Raw genomic sequence first — 15,179 nt, 5'->3', positions numbered from 1 at the left:
AGATAATTTTGTAGACATATATAAACAAAAAATATTAACCCCAATTGACATATTCAAGTCGTACTTATCCTTGAATACAACTTGAAAATGTGGTTTTTAATTTGCTTAAGCGTTTTCGCTGTTGCCGTAGCTGAGGTTCCACCCATCGAAGGTGAGTATTAAGCTAAAAATTTTATTCTGTATTTCAAGTTTAGATAATTTGAGCAAAAATCTTAAATATTCTTGGTTTTAGTTACTCTTAATCAAGACACGCTTCACTTTCTGATTGCGGGTGACTACGGAGGGTGGCCGCCCCCATTTTATACGACTCCAACCCAATGGAGGGTCGCTGAAAAGATGGGTGATGTGGGGAAAGCAAAGGATTCAAGTTTTGTGTTGGCTTTGGGCGATAACTTTTACTTTCTAGGAGTCAAGGATGAAAACGACATACGTTTCAAGGTAACAAGGAAATGTATTTTTACTGCAAGTTTTTAACTTAAATTTTTTGCCGTAAATGACATTTTCATAACAAATTAAAAAATAATATAGCATAAACAATAACCTAAAAAGGGGTTAAACGTTTTAAAATAAAATGTAAATAACTATCTGTTTTTTTTTATATAAGAAAACGTATGAAGACGTGTACAATGCGTCTTCATTGTTTGTGCCATGGTACCCAACAATGGGCAACCATGATTGGCATGGTAGCGCAAAGGCACAGCTGGATTATTCTCACATTTCGTCACGATGGTAAGTAAACGAAAGTGAAATTGTTGTTGTTTGTTCTTAATTTTATATTTAGTTTAGTATAAATAGTCGAACAATGTCGTCAAAATGTCACATTTTAAAAAAGTTTCGATTTCGGATAATAATTCAAAGACCAAAATAGAACCAACCAACATTTCTTCACGATAAAACAACTTTTTTTAAAAACTTCGATATTTTTAGTGTTTAAAATGGTAGTGTATAAAACACAAATTTAAAAAGGTCGTGGTATTAAACTTTAATAACCACAAAGCTTATTATATTGTGTAAAATTCTTACAAAGATATTTAGAAAGGGCACGAATACGATCCTTAGCCTATACACACAGCTATAGTTTCGTGTTAACTACCCCAACACTTCTACAGGACATACCCTTGGTATTGGTACACGTTAGACTACACAATAAATACGTCGAGTGGGGTGAGTGTCAAGACCAAAATTGTAATGATGGATACAACGATTCAATGTGGTATCAACGGGAAAGGAACTCCGATTGATGAAACCATGGCAACCGAGCAATGGTTGTGGCTAGAAACACAACTTCAGGATGCAAAAGAGTAATCAAAATATGACTTGTTGGTTGGCTTAATTTCCTTTTTTTAGATATATAAAAATTAACTTGAAAGTACAGTTTAATACAGAATAAGTTTGTATTTATCCTGTTTGTTATAAACCTTTGTTTATTTTAGTGCTGATTACCTTATGGTGGTTGGACATTATCCTATCCTGGCTGCTGGTATCACAGGGCCGACAAATCCATGTTTAGTTGAGCGACTAAAACCTCTTTTGGATCAATATAAAGTATCCGCTTATCTAGCTGGACATGAGCACAATTTACAGGTGATATTAAATTAACAATAATAGGCCTTTCACGTGGGCGTGTAGGCAAATTTCGAATTCGTTTCACGTAATGACAAATAAAACGTTTGACATTACGAATTTACGAGAAATATGTATGTCAAACATTAAATTAATTTAAAGTTGCAAGTATAATTAAATGAAACTGCTACTTATCTATTAGTAAAACTTCTTACTCTCGGCTAAGCTTACGTATTCAGTTGCATAGCAATTAGTAACAACCAATATTAAACTGAACAGAGTAAAATGTCGCACACTTTTAAGTTTATAAGACCGGATAAAAATATTTTTTTAGCATTTAAACGAGGCTAACAACGAGAACTCGGTGACAAACTACTTTGTGGTGGGCTGTAGCAATTTTGTTTCGCCAACATTTCGAAACCAAAACGCAACAGAATTTCATGTCAACTACACGTAAGTAAATCGCAACTGGTAACCAATATAATTTTAGGTAAAATACTCTAATATAAGATCCCAAGTTCGAAGATTTATCTAATCCCATGCCACTAAATTATAAAGTTTTTAAAACACTGTGTTTAGATGGGGAGAGATGGAAGGTTTGGGTGGTTGTTTTGGTCGAGTTGAGGTGACTGACAAGAGCCTAAGAATGTTTTTTATTCAAGGCCGGGATGGAGCGGAAGTCTACTCCTACGATGTTGAACCACGTCAAAAATAATTTGTGACCCCATAACAGGATGACGTCATACTCAGTGCAAAAATAAAAACAAAAAGGTTTAAAAGCTGGGTTTATTTTTTATTTGTAACATCAGCAGAAATTGACACAACAGAACCAATTTTTTTTTAATTAAAACAGTTAAATTAATACATGAATTAATTCAGTTTAAACTTAATTTTGCAGAATTTTACATACTTTAAATGAGTTTACTAAGTAATATAACCATTTAACCAACGTGTAAACTGATAAAACTTATCTATAAAAGATTCCGATTACGATACAGTATATTAAGTAACAAATTTTGCATTTCAGAATAGGTATTTAAAATGCACTGAAAAAAGGTATTAAAATACAAACAGATATATATAAATTACATGTTTAAAAGCCACCTAAAGGATACAATAATATACACTTCTTTGTTAATAGAATTTACAAACTTATAAGAAATATTTAATAAAAAGTTTCTAATTTTTCTTGGTAACAATAACCAAAAAATTTTTACAAAAAAATATTTGTCGAATTTCACTGTGCAATGTCATCTAATTTACCTTTTTTTGAAAAAAGGTAAAAACTTTTTAGCAAAGCCTTTCTCTTGTGCAATATTTAATCCACCTTTACTACACTGTAGATTTTGGTTACAAACCAAAAGCATGCAGCAAATCCGATGGTGCCTGTAAAAATTCAAATTTTTTAGCAACAAAAAAAGTAAAAATATTTAAATTAAAAAAAAACTTGAAAAGGTAAAAACATAATACCTGTAAAAAGGAAAATCATGACAGACATAATAAGGGTGTAACCAAAATAGAGCATAGCTGACGCAAATCCCTCAATAGCAAGTTTAGTGATATAGAAGTGAATTGCATAAATAAAAAAGTAAACTGCAGTGAAACCAGATGTTAGAAAAGATCGCCACCACCAACGATAATCCTGTAAAAAGTGAATTTAAAAAAAAGGAATTTTAATTTAAGTTCTTATAAAACACACAAATAATAAGATTTTAAAATTCTACATCCTTCGTCTTCTGATAGGTTTTATTCAAATTTTGCAAAAATATTGGAATGTTAAAACATGTATAACATACAAAGTTGACTTTATTAAAACACAGTTTCTTACAATGTTCAAAAGAAACATTTATTGCATATGGCATATATTATTCTGTTTTTTCTACTTAAGTTGTTGTTGTCCATATGTTATACTGTTAATTATTTCCTCAGCTATAATAAGACATTCTATAAATTCCTATTCAGTAAAGATGTATATTTACACTAAACAACATTTTTTAAATATTAAATGAATGAATTGGTAAAATATCTGAAACATGTACATAACAGCTACTTATTTAACACTGTACTGCAAAATAAATATTAATCATATCAAAGTTAAATATATTGAACAACCGTTAGTAAGTATATTCACGTTTATACTATTTTTATTTTGCCCTATCTAACTTTAGTAAACACAACTAGATAACTACCCGGACTATAGTATAAGTTTTTTTTAATAAAAGTAGTATTAAAATTACCTCGGAAGCTAGATGGAAGTAGCAAAGTAGAATGGTGGTTTCACTCGATGTAATCACCAAAATAATTGCAACCAAAAACAAAAATCCAAACATGTAATATAACTGGTGTGACCTAGTTAATTTAAAAGATAAATATTTTTAGTTAAATTAGTACTGTTTTGCAAGACAGACACAAACTAAATTTATTAAAAAAATCTTGATTAAACTAGGGTTAACCATCTATAATGAATTTTTAAAGTCAATACGAATATACATGCATTTACAATGATTTTAAAAAGCTTAATCCTATGTTTATATTATTCACAATAACTTTAATAAAGTGAAATAATTCTCGAAAAAAAAAAATATAATTTTTGATAATCTTTTTTTAAATTTAAAAGAAAAGTTTACCAAAAGGTTTTCTTACCAGATGGAGTTAAGGATAAAGAAGAGTTGAATAAAGATGCAACCAAACGGAAGAATTCCTCCCATGACAATTCCGGGAAGAGGTTGAGTGTAAAGAAGTTGCTCTGGGATCTGACGAGGGATTTGATTTGTGCGAACTGGATGCTCGAAAGGCTGCGAAGAGAAAAAAAATTTATTTAAAAAAAAAAAATGTAAAACATCGCAACAAATATTTAAATAAATTAAATATATTTGTAGGTAAAATTGTTCTTGAAAATTTAAACCCTAACTTGTAAAAATGACTGGTTTATTACCCCATACAAAAATAAAAATAAGATACACCAACCTGTTTTTTGTATCCAATATAGGCCCCAATAAAAGTAAGAGGGACTGAGACCCCAAACCAAAGAGCTAAGATTGCAATCAAGGTTGAGAAGGGTATGGCAGCACTGCTACCCTCACCCCATAATATCAAGTTGATCATAAAGAAAATCAGGAACACAAATCTGTAGAATTGTTTAAGTTAAAAAAAAGTTTTTTGAAATAAAATATATTTTTAAAAAACTCACATTCAAAGCAAAAGATAAATTGCTTAATTGCATAAAATTTCTTTTGAAAAAAATGTTTATGCTAAGCAAAATTTTTATCTTAAAATTGGTATAAAAATTTAATTATTTTAAAATTTTGTTTGTTTTATTATCTAATATGAGTATTTACCCTGAGACCAAGAAAGCTGTCATTATAACATTTGTTTTCCATTTTTCTCCTCCTAAACCTTTAAATAAAAACAAAAATTAAATGCTTTGTATTGCACTAAATAATTTAAAAAAGATTAGCGAAAAATTGGGCGTGCAAAACTTTTATGAAAAGAATTATATACTTAAGACACAAAAAAACAGATTTTTATAAAAATTACCATAACAATAGCAATCTTTAAAAGCAAAAAAAGCTTGTAAAAATAAACACTAAAATCTTATTCTTATTTAATTAGCGTTACTAAAATAAAATAAACACATATAGAAACTTAATAAAATATAGCAAAATATATTTAAAATCTCTTACTTTTGTACAATCTAGCTGAAACATATCCTGCTACAACTCCACAAAACACAAACAAAACAACAAGAGCTGTTCCAAGAGCTCCCCTGTTTGCTGGAGAAAGGAAACCAAAACAGGCAAAAAGAAGAGTTATAAACGTCATGGTGATTACCTAAATAGCAAAACATATTCATTAATATAAACCTATTGGATCCCTAACAGGTAGTTAGATTAAAAAAAGCCTCAAGTCAAAACAAAACAAAGTTCCGAATACATGTAAAACACATTAAATTTCAGCTTTAGTAATACAATAGAAAACATTAAAAGTATTCCATGCATTTTCATACCTAAATTTTATTTATTTTTTTGAAATAAATATAAAAAGTAGACTAAAACTTGTCTTATGTTTAAATACAGTACCTGAGTTCCAACTCCAACAAATACAGACAACAACATTGCTTTAGTAGGAGGTCTGAATACATCTCCGTGAACTAATTTCCATCCAAACTCTTCCTGAGCATCTTCCTATGATCAAAATAAAACATTGTTACAATAAAACAAAAACCAAATAAACAGACAACAAAAAACTTAAGCTAGTTAAATATTATGCCATAACATTAAAAAAAGCAAAAATAATATGTAATTAGTAGTGTAGAAATTCTGTTTAACAATTTTTTTTTAAAATATAGTAATTTTGTTCAATTTGTAATGAAATTATACATTTAATCATTTTTATTGTAACAGCACTTATTTTATGCATATATATACTTAATATTAATTTTTTGCCTTTATACACCAATTTTAGTACAAAGAAAAGAAATACGACTAACCACTGCCTCAATCTGGTTATATCTTGCAATATCTTTGTGCAAACTCCTGATTGTAATCATGGCAACCATCCCTGATAAGAAAAGAACAATCACAAGAGAGTTCATGATGGAAAACCACTGGATGTTAGTGCTAGGTTTCGAGTCAAGAATGTAATCCCATCTGGATGCCCAAGCAATTTCATTTTGCTCCTAAAATCATTTAAATTGTGTAACTTTAATTTAAACTTTTTTTGTAAAAGGAAATTTGTTATAAGGTTGACCATAACATCTTTTTGTCTTGTTTCTCTTCTAGTATTTTACTTTCAAGATATAATTTGCAAATAACATATATTTTACTACCCCAGTTAAATAATAACATTTTTTTGTTTAAAAATAACAAAAAAAATGTTTAAAGTTGAAAAAAATCCTAATAAATACGTATTTTAAGAGCCCTAAACAAACTCAAGATATGTAAATCATAAAAACAAACCTAACCATAATTGGGCCAAAAGTGTATTTATATGTTATAAAAACAATGTCCATTTTTTAAGTAGCATACAAAAGCTATATAACATACCACAAATTTAATGGAGTAGGTGTAATGTATGTCAACAGTTTTGTCAAATTTTTTAGAAATTCCAAGAGGTGTTTCACCACATTTGTCGTCAGAAACACTAAAAAATAGCAATAAGTTACAAATCAAACAGAATCACAAATAAAATAAATAGTTTCACATTGAAACACATATCCTTTTAATGTTAGCATACAGATTAAATCTAGTTTTTACCTTCTTGGTTCCACTGTGGCCTTGACCAATCTTGCTCCCTTTCTGTCACTATCACTTCCAGTGTTGTAATAAATTGTAATATCAACATGGTTGAAAATGTAGTAGGTGTCAGGTTTGTTGTATTCTCCCTGTAATGATTCACCACAAGGTTAAGGTTATTAAAATACTATATAGTTTTACTGAATTGCATTAACAATTATTTAAAAAATTACTGGTTTTTTTACAAAACTTTTTCCTTAAACTAACTTAAAACAATAGTTAAAGAAAGTTTTGTTTGAATTTATGGTGATAATACCTAAAGTTAATTATAAAGGGAAAATTCTTAAATAAAAAAACTAGGTATCATGTGCAATATTATATGGAATAGGATTGTAGAGTTATATATATTGTAAAACACGTGTAACGAGTTTTGTTGTAACTAATTAGAAAACTGCCCCAGGCATTTATAATCTTAAGTTGACAACATTCGCTTTTTAAAATTATAAGTTGAAACTCAATGAAAAATACTTTAAGCGATTATTTATTAACATAGATTATATAAAACAAAAAAATAAAAAAATCATTTTAAATGCATAGCTTTCTAAAAGTAATAGTTTAAAAAAAAGTCAAACTTGTAAAATTTGAATACATGAATATTAAAAAGCACACTTACTCTGGTCACACAAGCATCTTTTGGTACACCTTTTTCATCAACAAAACATCCAATTGGAAAACCAGGACTACAAAATTTTTCGTTACTTGTTGTGTCATAACACCAAGCTATCGGCATATTATCGACAATCCTAAAATAAAAAGTGGTAATATATTATAATGTCCAAAATTTTAAAAAAATAAAAAAGAATTTTATTCACAAACTTCAAAAAAAAAGGAATAAAATCTTTTAGTATATATATAAAAAATAATTAAGTAATATTAAAATTATGTGAACAATATTTAAAATTACCATCTATTTTCATAAGAAAACAACATTCCATATTTGAGAAACTTTAAAGCTTCATCTTCTTCAGTATACGACTTCTTACAAATAGGTTGACAAGTTTGAGATTTGTTGAATGAAAACTAAATAAATAATACATAAGTAATTTTAATCTCATAAGAGTATCAACCGATTTCCCTGCAAACTAAAAAGCATTATAAAAACATTAAACAAATCTTATCTTTTATTATAGCTAACATAATAATTTGTATAGACTATACATCTAATAGTATATAAAATAATAAGTACATGCTGATATTGTAAAAAAATTAGTTAGAATCTAAAGTTTTTGTAAATATATACATATATACATAAAAAAAAATGTGAAAAACATAATCACATAATGTTTAGGTTAAAAAAAACTTTGTTAAAGCAGTTTTTATACAAAACATTTTTGAATTATCGACAAAACCTACAGCATAAGGAGATGGTCTAATTCTTTCCCCAAATAAAACCTGGCCCAGGTTTTCAGTTGGTGACTTAATTGTTTTATCTTTTGAAGGGCAAAAATCAAATGATGAATATTCGTAGGGAATAATTGATTCAACTGAAACTAATCGGTTCACGAATACTTGAATATTGTTCTAAAAAAAATAAATATAAACCAAAATTAAAGAAATTTTTTTTAACAAAGACTTCCATTTTAAAAATATTTAAAAACAAATCAGTATTCAGTAAGTTACTGCTAAAATATTACAATTAGGAGATACTAATTTGCAGAACAATAAGGTAATTAATTTAGAACCATATGCACCAACAAAAACTGCATAAGATATTAGGTTTATTGGAATTAACAGAACAGATGAATTTTCATTGTTTGTGGTTAAAACACAGAATATTTATTCTAAGTATTATTTCCTGACACCATTGTTCTGTACTGAGAGAGGAAGCCTATTTTAGCATAAATTTGTTTTAAATTTTACTGGCTTGATATTTTTAACACAATTGTAAAATATTTATTATTTACCATTTAGAAAAAGCTTTAACAAAATAATTTAATCTAATTTTAAAACAATGATAGTACATAAATATATACAATATATTCTGTATATATACAATTTGAAACCCAAAATACAAAAAATTATTAGTTCCTTTTTAAAATCAAAATTAATACTTACAGAGCATGTTTCTGTAGATTTTTCACAATAGCTTACAGGTGCTAAACCCGGAAGATAGAAACTTAAACAAGGTGACAACAACAATAATACACAACACAATCTTAACATTTTGACTTTTTTTAGTTCTATAAAAATAAAAATATATTAACGATTTTGTAAAAAAACAAAATTTTGCAAATGACTTAAATTATATTACTATTAGACTTTTTAAAGTAATTGTAAAAAGATTATAAATTTATAGTAAAAACCTTAATCATTTAATTGACATTAATTAACCCCTATTGCCTATTGTAAAACATTAAACGCTAAATTCTGATATTTTATTAATTGCATGTTTAGCGACTAAATTAAACTTCCCAATACATTCCATAAAAAAATCTTAAAATAGCAACACTTTTAACTTGGTGACGAATACTGTTAGGTGTACTAAACAAAGTTAATTATCACAATTGAATATAAAAACATCGAAAAACTATTAAACAAGAATAAACAGAAAACTAGAAAAATAATTTTGCAACGTCGATTGATCACGTGACAAATTTATCCCGGTAACCTGTAAATAATTTCCACCACTAGAAACCGCTATATCAATTTAAAGGCAAGCATTCAAATAACGTAAAAAAAATTTTTTTTCTAGTTGCAAAACAACAAATAAACACATTTTTTTATATAAAATTTATATTTGATATTTTGTTTTATTTTTGTAAAACCCATTTTTAATTATACATTAAAATATAACATTGCTGTCCTGTATCTAAGGATTTCTAGCATAAACAGACGTAACTCGTTTTCTTCGAGCATTCTTAAGTTGATTAACTACCTTAGAATATTTTTAATCAGGTATAATTTCAAGACCATTATTTTGAAGGACCATTATGTCATTTTTCTTGAATTTTGGAAACAGTGTAAAATTGCTATGATATAGAACCAGTGAGAATCGAATCCTAGACATTGTAAAATGATGTTACTTTGCAAATGCACTCCGTCATTAGACCACTTGCAAAGTATTACAAACTTATAGAAGAAAATATAATGTAATGAAAAACCGTTGTATTTTTAAATATGTAAAACGTTGTGCCATCAGTAGTTATTAATTTTAAACAGATCAATAAATAAAAAACATAAATTATTAACAATCTTGTTTAACCGTTTTCGTTAACATGTCAACTCGATTTGAGTGTGACGTAATGAGAACTTAACAATCGAGTATTGTTTTTAAAACAAAAAAAACTTGGAATTAGAAGTGAAGAATAATATAATAATTTATAAAAATGATAAAAACAATACTTTATTATAAAATAATATTTTTAGCAATAAATTTTGTTTTATTATTTATGTTTAATTATAATATAAAGATATTTTAATTAATTTATTGTCAAATGTAACCTCCAGTGAATATTGAAAGATTAAATATAAAAACAATCAACGGATTTAATCGATACTAAATAATAAAATCTTATTAATTATATTACGATTGTTTAGATTTAAAACTAAACAATTAGTGTATATACTATTTCATCAAAAATTGAAAAAGAAAAAAATTAAGTTTAATCTAAGCTAAGAAGTGTGAACATAGAATTACCAGTATTTGGTTATAGGTATATTTACGAATTGAAAATGTGCAGTGGCCAATCGATTGCGAGCTTAATTAGTCATGTCTTACGTTAATATAGTTATAAAAAAACCTGCGGACCTGGATTAGTGTGCATGTATAGCCAGTTGATAATCAGCGTCTATTTTACTTGCCAAGCATGTGCAATAAAAAGTCGTAAAACAGGTTGTGCATATGGCAACATAAGAAAACTTAGATCTAGTATATTATTGCTGAACCAGGAGTAAGACCGATTATGAAAAATTATATTTAAACATTTTTATTTCAAAAAAACAGTTATTTAATTTTTTTAGATTACAGTAGGAAATATTGTACAAAATGTTGAAAAGTTATCAACGGCTGGGTTTAGTTGTTATTTTACTTCACATAAAAAGCCTACATGGAAATACGCCCGAAAGTCTTTTCAACAGTTTTGGTAAGATGGACGTCTTTGTAATACATCTAGTTAATTCTTTTAATGTTAATTTTCCAAATTGCTTTTTTATTTTGTTATAACAAGCAGTCAAAATCCGATATGTTGGTAATTCTATATAGGACTTACCGAAATATAAAAAATCATAAATATCTAATTTCGCATGTTAAAATAGATACCTCGCGTATGGACATACATGGTACTGAAGTAACTCAACAAATTGAAAATATGTTTCGCGATCATTCTTACGAACTCAGCATACGACCCCGAAATTCAGGTTTTTAATTTGTATATATATTTATCCTTGACGTGAGAGGGCTGACTTCACTATCTAAACTTAGGGTAGCAGTAATATAACCTCGACTCAGTTTTAAGTTGACTTTGGCAATTTTAAATAATATTGTAAATTATATTGCTTGATATTGACCCGTTGATTGTTTTTGGGCTTGGCTGGACTTTGAACCGTTTTATAGTTAATAAAACACAAAATTCTAAAAAAGCAGAAAATTTGTAAATAATACACTCTATTTATCTGTTGTTTAAAGTTTCTTAAGTAATATAACAAAATTGATGACATATCTAACTAATGGTTAACTGCCTGTCAAAATCTATTAGATATCTTTAAATTACTTTTCGTGGGATGTCAAAAAATCATGTTAGAGTGTTTCAATAAAAATGACAATGGTAAAAATAAGAAATTAAACGATTCATAAATTTAAATTCTTTTCTAAAGTGTGTTGACACTTTTCATATCCCTTGAGTCTTCTTTAAATGGTATTTAATAAGGCCTCAATAAATTTAAAATCCATATTAATTATTTATTTATCACTATTTATTTATTTATTTATATGAATTTAAAAAATGCATGAATTTTTGCAAAAAAATAAATGTATTGTAATTATACTATGATACTAAATTAAATTAAATTTAATATTTTAGGATTACCTATAATGGTTGGAGTTGCACTTGTGATCGAAAGTATTACTGACATTTCCGAAAAAAATATGGTAATTAATATGTAATAAATTTTGATAAAAAATTAATTTAACTTAAATTGTACCTAAACATGATTTGGAATGCATGCAACCTAAATATACTGTTGTATTAAGTATTTGTTTCTTTTTCTTAAAAAGATAAAAAAAATGGTTTTTACGCAGGACCTGACGTTTACGTTATGCATGCACGAAAAGTGGATTGATCCAAGGCTAAAGTTTAACTCGGAAACGGAAGAAAGTATCGTTCTACCAAGTCGATTAATTAATAATCTTTGGGTACCAGGTATTATTACTTGATATATTACATTTAATTTAGTCATACAAGACGTTTTAAATGTGACGTATAAAATACCCTTAATGACCTTTTAATTATCACTTCACAGATTTGTTTATTGTTGGGTCAAAGAATTCGTTTGTTCATCGAACAACAATCGAAAATGTCGTCCTTAGATTGTTTAGTGATGGAAATATTTTCTACAGTGTAAAGTAAATGACATTAACATGTTCGGTTAAACGTAAAATAGGAAAAGTTAGGCTAAAAATACCTAATCACTTGAATATATGCAGCTATCAAATTTTAAAATAAAGTTAGTAAATTAAAAATAAAAATCAGATTCTAAACTTAAGTTTTAAAATTTTTTAAATACTCTTGCATAATTTTTTGTTAATTTGTTTTTATTGAATATCAACAGACTAACCACCACTGTAGCTTGTCAAATGACACTTTATAACTTTCCTCTTGATATGGAAATGTGCTCCCTACGTTTTCAAAGTTGTGAGTTGACATTTTTGTTCAATTAAGGTTAATGATTTAAGCAATCGAATTTTCTAAAAACAATATCGTTTTAAAAAAAGAGAACTGTTTTATAATATTTTTGTAAAATTTGCCTATACTGCCAAAGAGTGTATTACATTTTGGCACAAAAGCCTATTGTTAAAACTATTTTGTGTTTTCATATTTATCGTATTTATATTTCAGTGGGTCACAACAATGACGAAATAACATTAGAATGGTTAACAGGAGACCACATGGACGATTTATTCATGGACACAAAACTAGTAAAAAATATGCCCAAGTTTCGACTAGTACATCATACATTTCACACAGTAAACGTTTCTACTGATATATCATGGTATCCAGGTAAATGTTTGCATATAGTTTTACTTTTTTTTTTACTGTATTTATTACCGTCAAGTTGTAATTATGTTTGATTTGTAGTCTTATGTAAATATAAATCATAGTTTTTACATTGTATAAATTTTTAGTTTTTAAAGTCGCAAATTAATTGTTTCTTACCTTCTTAGGAACTAAATCTCAGTTAAAAGTAAGTTTTGAGCTGAAGAGATATTTATTGTCAGTGTTCTTCCAATCTTATTTTCCAGCCATGATTATGGTGGCACTTGCCGGATTGGGAATGTGGATTGATCCAAAGTCTGTTCCTGCTAGAATCGCTCTTGGTAGGTTTTATGTAAACTTTCCAATATTTTTACCTTGCCTAACTTTTAAACCTCATATTAGGCAAAAAGTGTTATTTTACTGATATAATATTCGCATAACTTCCAATATGTTAATTCTAACTTAAGTTTTTCTTTGTAGGGGTAACATCTGTTTTGACAATATCTACGATTATTACTGGGTTAAAGTCGTCTTTGCCAAAAGTAAGTAAACTTAAGATAATGCCATACATGTTTGCTATTTTGCATCTATAATTTTATGTTTTAAACCATTCTGTTTAGGTTTCGTATCTTACAGCTATGGATATCTATTTGTGGGTTTGTTTTTTGTTTGTGTTTTCAACTGTCCTAGAGTTTTGTGTTCTTAATTTTTTGATGACCAAAACCGTCAGAAAATCCTTGAAAGTTCCCAATATCGCAAGTGGAAATTCTGTAAGTTGAGCTAAAGATTTTGCACATTAAACTTAAAAATGCAATGTGGCTTAACTAATACATTGTTAACATTAGTAAGTAATACATAATAATTTTTGCAGAGATTTTGCAATAAACTTAGAATTGAAGCGGAAAATAATTGGAAGTTACAAAACAGAGGGTAGGCTTTACAATAAATACCTAAAAATGCTATAAACTTTATTCACATTTAAATTAATTTGTTTAGCTTTACAATTAACTTTAAAAACGTTGTTGCTAAAATTATTATTTTTCAATGTTAATAAACTTTGTTAAATTTTTTTTTTTTATTAAGTTTTCATCACCATAAAGTATCCGAGGACGGAGCTATAATATTTCGTTCGTTATGGTCAACACAAACCGATAAATTATCCAAAAAAGAAAGTCCGTTTAGTCAAAACTATCCCCGAAAAGTAAGTATTTTAAAATATTAAAAAAGCAATACCATTTTTTTAACGTATATAACAAACCTTTAACATGTTTTTTTTAAGAACCCAATTTCAAGACAGGACAAAAGTAAAAATCGACTCCAACGATGTTGGCCTCAAAATGCCGAAGCCATAGACGTTGGATTCCGAGTTGTTTACTTTTTTAGTTTTCTTGTCTTTAACGGAGCTTACTGGGGTTACTACATTGTCATGACACAGCACGAATCTAACGATAGTGATTAAGAACAAGATCACCATGTGTAATTAAATATTCAGTATGTTCAACGTATAACAAAGCATTTGAAAAAGTGCAAAAAGTCAAATGAACTAACATGTGCAACAAGCTCACATAAGACTTTTTGTTTCGAAAAGATAGAGCAATCCGAAGTACTAGTAACAGACTTGCTCTACATAATATTAATGCACATATTGCTCCTTGGCGTTACCATGCGACTACTGTAAAACGCATAAATTGTTTAAAAATGTAACTGCTAAACTAACTTTCAACATTTCTAATGCAATGATATCCAATGTTTATACTTGTAAAAATATCCAAATTAAAATTAAATTCAATACGTTGAAACATACTGGTTTTAAACTATTATAAAAAATATTTTTATTTGTATTTACTAAAAAATTATATTGCATAACTGATTCTATAAGAAAAGTCATTAATAAAAAAATTAATTAATCAAACAAGGTTATATCATCTAAAAGCATCATCGGTACACGTCATATTTTACCGTAAAATTTCAGGCCTAATTTGAAATCTCTTGGTTGTCTGGTAGCAGGTTGGGGTGGAAAATAATCGATATGGAAAATAAGTGTAGCTGTCAGTTGACTAATTATGTCATACGTAATTGTGTTTTGCAACAACAATCATATTTCTTAGTTGAGAACTTATATTGTTTGATT

The 15,179-nt window shown here is 27.6% G+C and overlaps 3 protein-coding genes across 3 annotated transcripts; 2 read left to right on the top strand and 1 right to left on the bottom strand.

Annotated features, from left to right (window-relative positions):
- Window positions 1-87: 87 nt before the first annotated feature.
- Window positions 88-2,278, top strand: LOC145750791 (tartrate-resistant acid phosphatase type 5-like). The gene is made up of 7 exons (XM_082566868.1): window positions 88-151; window positions 233-438; window positions 605-729; window positions 1,110-1,301; window positions 1,434-1,584; window positions 1,898-2,016; window positions 2,143-2,278. Exons 1-7 carry the CDS (start codon window positions 88-90, stop codon window positions 2,276-2,278), a joined length of 993 nt encoding a protein of 330 aa, XP_082422994.1.
- A 71-nt stretch (window positions 2,279-2,349) lies between these two features.
- LOC145751383 (transmembrane 9 superfamily member 2-like) lies at window positions 2,350-9,033 on the bottom strand. The gene is made up of 15 exons (XM_082567516.1): window positions 8,913-9,033; window positions 8,211-8,378; window positions 7,762-7,877; window positions 7,471-7,600; window positions 6,819-6,946; window positions 6,609-6,705; window positions 6,053-6,241; window positions 5,643-5,747; window positions 5,247-5,394; window positions 4,902-4,959; window positions 4,531-4,690; window positions 4,207-4,358; window positions 3,801-3,912; window positions 3,034-3,205; window positions 2,350-2,949 (listed from the first exon to the last, which is right to left on the bottom strand). Exons 1-15 carry the CDS (start codon window positions 9,018-9,020, stop codon window positions 2,882-2,884), a joined length of 1,911 nt encoding a protein of 636 aa, XP_082423642.1. The 5' UTR covers window positions 9,021-9,033; the 3' UTR covers window positions 2,350-2,881.
- A 1,809-nt stretch (window positions 9,034-10,842) lies between these two features.
- On the top strand, window positions 10,843-14,507 carry LOC145750790 (gamma-aminobutyric acid receptor subunit rho-2-like). The gene is made up of 11 exons (XM_082566867.1): window positions 10,843-10,939; window positions 11,112-11,213; window positions 11,876-11,943; window positions 12,094-12,214; window positions 12,315-12,417; window positions 12,624-12,706; window positions 12,911-13,072; window positions 13,237-13,389; window positions 13,529-13,590; window positions 13,669-13,818; window positions 14,346-14,507. The coding sequence occupies exons 1-11, from the start codon at window positions 10,843-10,845 to the stop codon at window positions 14,505-14,507; spliced, it is 1,263 nt and encodes a 420-aa protein (XP_082422993.1).
- The last annotated feature ends 672 nt before the right edge of the window (window positions 14,508-15,179 follow it).

The sequence above is a fragment of the Corella eumyota genome, chromosome 4 (genome assembly GCF_963082875.1).
Source record: "Corella eumyota chromosome 4, kaCorEumy4.1, whole genome shotgun sequence".
NCBI lineage: Eukaryota > Metazoa > Chordata > Ascidiacea > Phlebobranchia > Corellidae > Corella > Corella eumyota.
Note: the sequence above shows the minus strand (reverse complement) of the source record. Positions and strands in the feature narration are given on the sequence as shown.

What these genes read in the sequence shown, in the direction of transcription:
- LOC145750791 (XM_082566868.1), top strand. Translation starts at nt 88, where the DNA reads ATGTGGTTTTTAATTTGCTTAAGCGTTTTCGCTGTTGCCGTAGCTGAG. An exon ending in TGAGGTTCCACCCATCGAAG is followed by an intron (nt 152 to 232) that starts GTGAGTATTAAG and finishes TCTTGGTTTTAG; the next exon opens with TTACTCTTAATCAAGACACG. An exon ending in GACATGAGCACAATTTACAG is followed by an intron (nt 1,585 to 1,897) that starts GTGATATTAAAT and finishes ATATTTTTTTAG; the next exon opens with CATTTAAACGAGGCTAACAA.
- LOC145751383 (XM_082567516.1), bottom strand. Translation starts at nt 9,020, where the DNA reads ATGTTAAGATTGTGTTGTGTATTATTGTTGTTGTCACCTTGTTTAAGT. An exon ending in TTTATCCTTAACTCCATCTG is followed by an intron (nt 3,913 to 4,206) that starts GTAAGAAAACCT and finishes TAAATTAACTAG; the next exon opens with GTCACACCAGTTATATTACA. An exon ending in CATGATTTTCCTTTTTACAG is followed by an intron (nt 2,950 to 3,033) that starts GTATTATGTTTT and finishes GAATTTTTACAG; the next exon opens with GCACCATCGGATTTGCTGCA.
- LOC145750790 (XM_082566867.1), top strand. Translation starts at nt 10,843, where the DNA reads ATGTTGAAAAGTTATCAACGGCTGGGTTTAGTTGTTATTTTACTTCAC. An exon ending in TGATATATCATGGTATCCAG is followed by an intron (nt 13,073 to 13,236) that starts GTAAATGTTTGC and finishes TTACCTTCTTAG; the next exon opens with GAACTAAATCTCAGTTAAAA. An exon ending in TAAAGTCGTCTTTGCCAAAA is followed by an intron (nt 13,591 to 13,668) that starts GTAAGTAAACTT and finishes CATTCTGTTTAG; the next exon opens with GTTTCGTATCTTACAGCTAT.